This window comes from Nicotiana attenuata, unplaced genomic scaffold (assembly GCF_001879085.1).
Source record: "Nicotiana attenuata strain UT unplaced genomic scaffold, NIATTr2, whole genome shotgun sequence".
NCBI lineage: Eukaryota > Viridiplantae > Streptophyta > Magnoliopsida > Solanales > Solanaceae > Nicotiana > Nicotiana attenuata.
The window spans coordinates 73,317-84,515 of NW_017674091.1; the positions used below are offsets into that span (position 1 = coordinate 73,317).

Genomic DNA, 11,199 nt, shown 5'->3' on the forward strand with positions numbered 1-11,199 from the left:
TTTATGCCTTGTATAATAGCAGGTTTCAAGGAAGTGATTCCGCCGGGTGCCTCGTCGAGAGGGTGTTCATGTGTTGTAAAATTTATGGAGCTAATTATATTCGGGACCAAGTCAGAGCGGGTGGCTCTCAGTAACGGTCCTAATAGGTTCAAAAAGAGGTAGAGTATGGTGCTTAATGATTTCGAGCCTATAGGTGCAGTTGAGAATCAAGCTTTTGCAGCAGCTTACGAATGGAGACTCAGAATGATCTGTGATATTCTAACTTGAGATGTAGCAGTTCAGAGGTATGAAATGGTTCGTGGGATTTGAGACAGCATGGTCTCGTGATTCGAGGTCGCTCAGGATGAGTGCAGAGGGAGTATGTTACGTGCTGGAAGAAATCAGTAATATCTTCAAGGCAATCAAGGATAAATTGGAAGAAGGTAGTTGATTGGCCATAGTTGAATTTGGCATATTGGTGTTGGCAGTCAGTTTCTGCAGCGTGATCGAGTTATGTAAGTGATTTGTGACGGTACGTATCAGGCTTGTCAGCCGCCGCAATTGATGTTATTCAGAGGCCTTCTATTGTTATGGCCTGTTGTGTGGAAGCAGATTCCGGAAGGGGCTATGGTGGCTTAGACCACTACTTAGAGATTTGCATATTCTACGGTTATGAAAAATTCGCCTGTGTGCTGCTATGGCACTCCAGAAGTGAGTTAAGTAGAAGGTTCTTATAGGATGAAGTGTTAAGATGTTAGTGTTAAAAATCGTGTTCTATCGTATGTTGGCACATTGGGTGCAGTGAGTAGCATAGAAATTCGAAGTGAGAATCAAGGTTGTAGCTTGGTGCTGGTAAGGATGTCACGGGCTCGGATGAGCAGGAAAGGAGCTTTGGTGTTTAAAGTGAGTCGGTATTGCCTTTAGCGTCACCTGAGATTGGTGTTTTTGTAAAGAGGGCTTGTATCATGGTTAATGATTCTTGATCTCTTTTCAGCGTTAGTGCGGTCGGTGGGTTGGAGGTAAGATCCAGTAAATTGTTATAGCAGGTTGTGAGGGGTGTATCCACAGGAAGGTTTCATAAATGTGGCACGAAGTCACTTGACTGATTTAAGATCTAGACCAAGTATGAGGATTGTGGTAATATCATTAAATTGAGAATTTATGCCTGGAGGGCACTCTGTTTATTGGGTTATGGACTGTGGAGGTTCGCTCCGGTTATGATGGTTGTCCTTGTGTGTTATGAGAAGAGGGAAATTAGTATGGACCTTTGAAAGGTTATTAGCCAAGCTGGTGCAATCAGAAATCGGCTTGGGATCAGTGGATTGATTTATATGTAAACAAGGCTTTATATCAGGCCAGTTGTGTATGTTTCAGCGAGCGTTCCTTATGGAGGGACAGTCGGGGTGTTATTTTGTCATCAGCTATCCCAGGTAATGATGTATGGCACCGTATGAGTGGTGAGACGGCTTGGTAAATTCTTATGTGTTAAGGTTCCGCGTGGCGATGATGTTATGTGAGCGGAATGGCTCTCGAGATTTAGATCTTGTATCGCACCTCAGTTGTGCTTGGGTTTTGTAGCTTATGGCGCTATGTGTTCCCCAGGGAATGGTACTATACACTTAGAGTGCTTGAGACCGAGATTCGGTAATTCATTATAATGAGCAATTTAGCTCGATGCGTATCTCCTTATGTGATTTCTACGTTTGGATCGGGTGGCACGCCACCATGGGTATGTTATTTGGATCGGGTGGCACGCTGCCATGGTTATGCTGTGTGGATCGGGTTGCACGCCGCAACAGAGTGATATGAGTGTAGTTTCCTATATTTGTGTGTTTCGCTTCCTATTTTCTAGGGAAAGTCCGTAGTAGTGCGGGAGTTAGGTTCCTTCCAGAGTTCGTTTTCCTTTTGCAATGCGTTCGAATTGGTGGCCTATTGGCGCAGGGTAGTATCATATGAGATTTTAACAATTTCTGGGGTGGCTTATTGCCTGAGCAGTTGTATCGGATGAGACGAGATCCCTTGATCTAGGATTCTGTGCAATCCAGCTATATGAGGTATGTTATGGAGATAAGACCATTATTGGGTTCAGAATTAGGTGAAGGCCTTGTCAGGAGTATAGACCTAATGTTTTGTTGACTCGGCAATTGATTATGAATGTTAGTACATCTCTTCCGTCATGGCGGTATGGTAAAGGTTAGAGTAAGACCTGTATGTGTCATGGGGTGCAATGGGAGCATCAGATTAGTAGGATTTTGACTAAGTTGATAAAAAAAAGGGTTATTGTGGCCCTACGAGTGGGTAATGCAAAGTGTGAATTCAACAAAGTTATGCAATCGTGCTTGAGTACAGCGTGTGGTGATTGATATGGTGATGTATGTTGGAAGCAGGCCTGGCATATGATTCCGGATGTTGGAATCGGGCTCTAAGGCTTAATTGCTTGAATAAAAGGGAATATCTTCAGAATTTATCGAGCTAGCGTGCTCAGCTAAGTTGTGGTAGCACGGGACGGTGCATGAGGTGCTAAACAGTGATTTCAGACTACTTCAGTATGGTTCTCAGCACGTTCGAGGACGAACGTATGTTTAAGTGGGAGAGAATGTAACGACCCGACCGGTCGTTTCAAGTGCTAGCGCTCCGTTCAGCAGTCGGAGGCCATGAACAGCTTCATTTCCGGTATTATGACTTGTACGCGTGGTCGGAATTGAATTTCGGAAAGTTCGGAGTTGATTTGGGAAGAGAATCCTCATTTCGGAAGCTTAAAGTTGAAAGAATGAACTAGGATTGGAATTTTGAGTAAACGACCTCGGAATCGGGATCTGAAGGTTCCAGCAGGTTCGTATGATGATTTCGGACTTGGGCGTATGCCCGGATCGGGTTTTGGATAACCCGGGAGCGTTTTGGCGCCTAATGTGGAAGTTAGCATTTTAGAAGGAATTTCTTAAGTTTGGCTTGAAGTGCATTTCAGTGTTATCAATGTCCCGTTGGGATTCCGAGTCTGGGAATAGCTCCGTATGGTGATTCTGGAGTTGGGAGCGCGATCGGAAGTGAATTCGGAGGTCCGTAGGTCATTTTGGAGCCATTTGGCTAAAGATAGGAATTTGAAGGTTTTTGAGAAGTTTGACCGGAGGTTGACTTTTTGATATCGGGGTCGGAATCCGATTCCGGAAGTTGCAGTAGGTCCGTAATGTCAAATATGACTTGCGTGCAAAATTTGAGGTCAATCGGACGTGATTTGATAGGGTTAAACATCGGAAATAGAAGTTTGAAATTCTAAAGTTCGTAAAGCTTGAATTGGGGTGTGATTCATGATTTTAGCGTTGTTTGATGTGATTTGAGGCCTCGAGCAAGTTCGTAATGTGTTTTGGGACTGGTGGGTGTGATTGGTTTGGGTCCCGGGGGCCTCGGGTGGATTCGGGTGGTTAACGGATCGAAAATGGATTTTTGGGAAGGCTGAGGTTTGCTGATTGCTGGTATTTCCGCTTCTGCGTAAATGGGACCGCAGAAGCGGCCCCGCAGAAGCGGTAGAGGGAGCCGCAGAAGCGGAATTGTTCGAAGGTTCGTGGACCGCAGATGCGGTCAAGGTTCCGCAGAAGCGGGACCGCATCTGCGGAAGTGATATCGCAGAAGCGGAAGGGGCCAGGCCCAAGGAAGCCGCAGAGTGAAGCGGAAAAAGTGACCAGCAGGTGCGAAAATCACTGTGGCAGGAGGGGTTGTTTTAAAGTCGGATTTTGCTCATTTCACCCCTTTTCTTCACTTCATTTGGCGATTTTGGAGAGCTTCAAAGACGGGATTTCGTCATCTATGTCAAGGTAAGTTACTCCTACTCATTCCAAGTTAAATACAAGATTATATCATGGATTTGGCATGAAAATTGTGGGGGAAATTGGTGTTTTAGAAGAAGACCTAGAAATTTATAAATTGGAATTTAGCCACGAATTTGAGCATGAGGATTAGGAGTAAATGTATATTTGAGCAGTAAAGTCATGGTAAGCTTTATCTTCGAAAAATTTCGGATTCCGGCACAGTGGGCCCGAGGGCAATTTTTGGTCATTTCACTAAGCGGAGTTGGGAATTTGTTATAATTGAATTGTTAACGAGTATTCGAGTATGTTCCATTAGTTTGTCGTTAATTGGCTAGTTTGGTTGGTGCAATGTGCGTCGGTTCAAGCCTTCGGAAGAATGTAGAATGCGGATTATGAGTCTTCGGAGCGAGGTGAGTTCCTTTCGAACCTTGTAAGAGGGAATTGTACCCCCTAGGTGAAATAATTGATTATGTGCTCCTATATGTGGGGGCTACGTACGCACGAGGTGACCGAGAGTCCTGTGCGTAGCTACTATTACGCTATTGTCCGGGTAGATAGGACCCAAAAGCATGTTATACTTGGACTAATTGTGAACCCATGGATAGCCTGTATTGCTTAAAATCACAATTGAATTAGTAAGTAAATTTCTAAAAGGACTAAACTTCATTTCTTAAAGGTTGTTAAAGGAGAATTGGTATTATTTGGATAATTATTCCCCGATAAATTCTTAATTGGCTACTTGAGCATGTATTTTATGTGTACCTGCGTCGCATGCTTGATTCGCGAGCAGGGTATGTGTTTATTTATGGAACGGGCCGAACGCCTCGCGAATTAAATAGATGCATCTATGGTTCGTGCCGTTCGACCCTCGCAGTGCACAGGTTTAATTTTGTGGATCGGTCGTCGCCTCGGTGTGATTTGCTGATGTTATTTGTCGCTTGAGAATTTTTAAACGTGAAAATTTGCTCGTCGTGGCTTGATATAAAATTGAAAAGATTAATAAAGAGTAAATCTTGAAAATCCTTTGTTAATTGTTAAAAGGTGTTTACCTGTTTTACAGCTTCGGATGATTAGAACCTGTATATGAATCCATGAATTTCCTCACACATTTAGTATATTATTATTGGAACCGCAGTGAGTGTCCAGGTTGACCATCTCGTCTCTACCTCTTCGGGGTTAGGCGGTGATACTCACTGAGTACACGTTGATTACGTACTCATACTACACTTTGTGCATTTTTGTTGCACATGTATATTTTTACATTTGATAGCATCACGGATGTTTGGGACTATGTGAGCTGCATTGTTCTAGGCGACCCGCCCAGCTAGTGTAGTTCCCTTCCCGTACTTTATTTATTTACTTCCGGTCCACTGTACTTCGGACAGATATTGTATTTTATTTTCCTTATCAGTAGTTGCTCATGCACTTGTGACACCGGGTTCTGGGATGGTTTTTCGAAAGATGTGTATTAATAGTTATTTCTTAATCTGAATCGAAACAGAGATTATTTTATATATGAAAATGGAAGGAAAACCCTTAGATTTTCAAAGGTATTAAAAGAGGATTTAGTTGGCTTGCCTGACAACGGTGTCCGGCGCCATCGCGACCGGTAGTGGATTTGGGTCGTGACAGAGCCGATGGTAGTGTAGAGAGATATAAAGCTAGGCTTGTGATTAGGGGTGATACACAGGTGGAAGGAGTGGATTTCACTGAAACCTTTTCACCTGTTGTAAAATTGTCCACTGTTAAATGTCTTATAGCTGTTGCTGTTAAGCATGGTTGGTCTATGTTGCAGCTTGATGTGAATAATGCTTTCCTTCATGGTGATCTGCATGAGGAAGTTTATATGAAGCTTCCTCAAGGTCTTTCAATTTCCTCTTCTTCCTCATCTGCCCCCTTAGTTTGCAAACTAAAGAAATCCCTCTATGGCTTGAAGCAGCCTTCCAGGCAATGGTATGCAAAGTTGTCCCAAGCTTTATGTTCCAGAGGGTATACTCATTCCTTAAATGATTACTCTCTATTTGTCAAAGGGTCTTCTGGTGATATTGTCATTCTTGCTGTATATGTAGATGATATCATCTTGACAGGAAACAATCTTGTTGAAATTGCTGCTCTTAAGAAGTTTTTGGATAATGATTTTAAGATAAAAGATTTGGGTTTCTAGCACTATTTCTTGGGGATTGAGGTTAGTACTTCACCTGCTGGTGTATTCTTAAATCAGAGAAAATTTGTTTTGGATCTACTTAAAAAATATAACTGTTTGGAGGTGTCTTCTGTTGTTTCACCTTTGGATTTAAATTCCAAGTTGAAGGCTGATTCTGGTGAGTTGTTTGCCCATCCTGAAAGGTACAGGAGTCTAATTGGCAAGCCTCTCTTCTTGACTCATACAAGACCTGATTTATGTTTTGGTGTACAACATTTAAGTCAATTTTTACAAGCTCCAAGACTGCCTCATATGACTGCTGCTCTTCACATGTTGAGGTACCTGAAGGGTACCATTATTGTACTCTCACAACTTATTCTGATAGTGATTGGGCAGCTTGCCCTGATACTCGCAAGTCTGTCTCTGGTTTTTGTGTTTTTCTGGGTGACTGCTTGGTAGCGCGAAAATCTAAGAAACAACATGTTTCTCCTCTGCTGAAGCTGAATACAGGGCACTGAGCAAAGTGGTGGCTGAACTCACTTGGCTCACAAGGCTGCTTCCTCGTCTTTCTGTTCATGTTTCTTATCCTGTTTCTGTTTATTGTGACAACCAGGCTGCTATTCATATTGCTAGAAATCCGGTGTTTCATGAGCGTACCAAGCACATCGAGGTGGATTGCCATTTTATCATAAAGAAGTTAGCGGATGGCTTGATTCAGCTGTTTCATGTTTCCACCTCTAATCAACTTGCCGACATCTTCACCAAGTCTCTTCCTGGTGTGCTCCATCAGTCATTCTTGTCCAAGTTGAAGGTGTTCTCCCCGTCCAACTTGAAGGAGGTGCTGGGCTATCTGACTATCTAGCCTCAGGCCCAATAAGGAACATTTAATATCTGGGCTGGCCACTAGCCATTATTTTATTTTGTACAAAGCCACATTTGTATTTTGATTAGTTTCGGCTCTTTGTGTAAATGGACCTTGTATGTAAACAAGCTACATATCTATATTTTATTAAAAGTAGGAAGGCCTTAACTGAAAAGTTGAATTACATAATTACCCTTCTACTTAATTTAAATTTTCTGCTTAAAAAAAAATACCAAATTTATTTGAAGAGGTGCAACCTTTCATAGTAGTATTAGTTACTAATGTCAACCGTTGCTTCCTTAAATGACCCTAAAGGAGGGAAAGACACGATAAATCTAATTTATATTCATTCCTATCTATATTTGTCAAGAATTATGTTGTGGCAAAATCTACATGTGGGATAAATCTATATTTGGTTGCTGTTTTGTGGATCTTCGTCTTACACAATGGAGTCTATCTAACATATTTAGAAGATAAATAATTCACTTAGATCTTGCGGACAGAAGAAAAAAATAAGAAACAAAGACGAAAGGTTGCGGTCTTTAATAATATGCAAGTCTCTTAGATGAGACTCAATAAAAGTCGGGTTCTATTTTCTTAACTTCACTTTATTATTTATTTATAAATTTCTACCTTTTGTGACTTTTGTGAAATTTATTTTTTGTAAATATTAGGACACATGACTTATGATGATCCTGACATGCATGTTAAATTTATAATTTTGATATATTTATAATTGTTATTTCATTGCCAAAAAACATTTAGTTGACAAAAATATATATGTTGCACACTTACATGCTTAAATCATGTGATGTTTATTTTTAAATTGTGTGATGATATATTTTCAATTACAAAGGAATATTTAACCTTGACCAATATCTAAATATAAAAGTTTCTTACTATCGTGATCTGAAGTTGGTGTAAAACTTGTTTATTCCCAAAGTGATGTTGTCGTATAATTTTATACTACAACTATCCTATTATATTGTTGTCTCTTAATTGAAACTATTATCAATAAAAGAACCATATGAACGGTCTAATATACTAGAGAGAGAAATTTTTTATGAATATTTACCCTTGACCAATATCTAAATATAAAAATTGCTTACTCTCATAATCTCAAGTTGGTGTAAAGAGTGTATATTCTCAAAGTGATGTTGTAGTATAATTTTATACTACAAAAATCCTATTACAATGTTGTCTCTTAATTTAAATTATTATCAACAAAAGCACCATAAGAATGGTCTAATATACTAGAGAGAGAAAAAAATTTATGACTTCCGTATTTTATAGAAGTAGAACAGAGAATAAATTAAAGTTCTTGTGAAAGAATAAAAAATGGTACAATAAACTATTATGATCGTAAACCTTCTAAGATTATCAAAGAAGTAAAGTAGAACTATATATTATAATCTGTAAAATTTTAATGTTAAAATTCAACGTTAAATTGATGAATCTTCAATCCATTATTTTCCATTCTTTTTTCCGAAAGAACAGAATATGCCAATTGTTCTATCTCCATTTTCCCCCATATAATCTCATTTTATGACAAATATAAAATCTTAGTGATAAATTTATGGTGGACAAATAAATTGAAAGAAAGATATCCAACATACATGTTCGATAATCATATGATCACCTTATATCTGTTAATATGGTGGGAATGAGAGATGTATGCTTGTTTGTAGATTAAATTTATGAAAACTTTATTTTTCTCCACGAGAAGCTTTATATTTACAGTAATGAGAATTGAGAAATATATTTGATGGTGAAAGTGAAGGAAAAGCCAAGTGAAAATTAGTGCTACTTTATTTTGACTTTTGGCTGATATTTTTTTTTTTGTCATCCACTGTATTTTACAACTGAACCATCCCTTTAAATTTCCTAATATATGGTTTAAGAGAGATTCTAAATATAAATATCCTAAAAAATGGAGGAGGATTTCTTTAAAGTGCTAATAGTTTTAGGTTTTTCTAGGCACATTAAAATTTAAATGCAAAAAAATGAATACGATAAATAAAGTTTCATTCAATTAAGATTCAATTGATGAGTTTTGATGCAAAGTTATAGAATATCGCTTTGTTCCTAGGTGTATTAGATTTTAAATGTCACACAGAAGATATAATATCCCTTATGAAATTAGACCATTTAAAAGATTACAGTTCTCGGATATCATTCATGAAATTTGAAATATTGGTTTTGTGCGTTGTTTAAGAACTTGTCATTGTCCCTATACAAGCGCTCATGAAGAAAAAATTACTTCTCAATATTTTTTTTTGTTCAGAGATGTTTGGTGTTTTTTAATAACAAAAACTTAACTCTTTTAGTTAATATTCTGCATATTTTACACCCTTCTTCTAACAAGTTACTTGGATTACACGGTCACATAACTAGTAATATTTTTCCTTTTACTTAATTGAAATATTTTAATATACTCACTACAAAATAATACCTACCGCCATCGTTAGATTATTTTAATTTATTTTCTATCTCAAATTAGAATGTTGATCATGATTCACGTGGAAAGTACAAAATATATGTACACATATATATACACACACATTATTGTTATTATTGTTATACTTCTTTTGCTTTCTCTACCTAATCATATTATGTTCAGTTAAAATGGCACTCAAAATAAAATTAAAATAATGTGTTCCTACAACAAGTCACAAAATATAACATATTAATAATGATTGATTAAATCGTGTTAACCCCAACTACATTTTAGTGCACAAAGAAGTTGAAATAACTTTTACTAACAACACCATTGTAAATGAATGATCCAATGACAATGCCACCAAAAAATATTTCAAATGATTTTGTATTCTTGAAAGAGGCGGGAAGTTTTTTGTGATGACACTATATTTGGTACTTATTTATTGAAATTTATGAATTATTTTTGTACACAATTAATTAATACTTACCACTAATGTTTTAATCTCAGACCTTTTAGATGTAGTTTGCATGTTAGTAACACGAAAACCACTTATTGGAGCTAGGGGCGGAGCTAGAGTGCCACTAGCGGGTTCGGCCGAACCCAATAGCTTTGGTTCAAACCCTATATTTGTCTTAAAAATTCATTGAATATGTATAAATTATTAATTTAGAACCCAATAACTTAAAACGTTTAAAATCCTGAACCCATAAGCTTGAAATTCTGGCTCCACCTCTGATTGGAGCAGGATGGACTTAAAGAAGAGAGTACAAATGAAAAGTAAATTTAAATTTCAGGCATGAAAAATATTTTGATGTACTATACAAAATTATCACTTAGACGAGATGCTTCATTAGATTGTACCTCACAAAATTAAAATAAGTAAATATATCATATGTATCTAATTAAATTTTGATTGTTCGTCTATGTAGGCTCAAACACAATCATCTTGACATCGACAAAGAAATTCACCATAGGACGATCTACACAGTTTTTTTTCCATAGAAATTTGTACATTTTTTTATGTTTGATTATTTACTCAAATCGATATTTTAATTATATTTATAGTATTTTACAAACTTATGTACCACATAGCTCGGCATACACGTGCAACGCACGTGTCGAGAAACTAGTAAATAGAAAAAGGTTGAATGCCTAATTAGTTTTTCCAGCCATAAACATTGTATTTCTTCTTCTTCTCCTTCTCGAATATTCCGCAGATTTCTAATCTTCTTGTTCCTAAATCCTCACTCGATCAGGGATGTTCACATTGTTTGCTAATGGACATATTATTATTCCTGTTATAAATAGAATTTTATTTATGGTGAATGTCTATATTTAGAGAGATTCTAGGGTTTATTACTTGGTGGCTAAGTCACCCTCTCCCTATAAATAGAGGGTTCTATTCCATTGTAACTCATCCCAAAATTCAGTAAGAATTCCCTCTCTCTCTTTCTCTGCAGTATTGTTCTTCTTCTTTTATTATTTTATAACACGTTATCAGCACGAGACTCTAACCAATTGAGTAGAAGCTTTGGGATTGAGCAAAATGATTGTCAATTATTCCATGAACTTCCTTCATGATTAAATTCTGGATTTAAGGTAAGTATTTTACCGTATTTTTCTCTTTTATTCTATACTTTGATTTTAAATACAAGCAAAGACAACAAAGTTTGATTACAACTCTAATGGAGTTTGTAAGAAATTATAACCACCTGAAGTGGTAAAATTTCTATGCCTCGCCATGATCAAATTCATGTATGATTGTGGGCAAAGAATTGAAAACACGTCCCATTGAATTTGCTCCATTCTCATTCCCTTAAGAGAATGTGATAGCAGTATGTGATAAGTCTGAAAGAAGACAAAATTATTACTATGAATGTATCAATGGATATGGACGTGGCAATAGACGAAATTATAATCGTCATCATTTGTGGTAATGAGAACAATAAGGATTCTCAAAATAATCTTTCAC

General features: G+C 37.5%; 1 protein-coding gene across 1 annotated transcript in view; it reads left to right on the forward strand.

The window, feature by feature from the left end:
* LOC109217992 overlaps positions 1–6,787 on the forward strand; it is a 16,246-nt gene extending 9,459 nt beyond the window's left edge. The window contains exons 9-11 of the mRNA XM_019382301.1: positions 5,543–5,841; positions 5,947–6,340; positions 6,399–6,787. Of these exons, the coding sequence (XP_019237846.1) occupies positions 5,543–5,841; positions 5,947–6,340; positions 6,399–6,787 (1,082 nt within the window). The remainder of the gene's footprint in view (positions 1–5,542; positions 5,842–5,946; positions 6,341–6,398) is intronic.
* Positions 6,788–11,199: the final 4,412 nt, after the last annotated feature.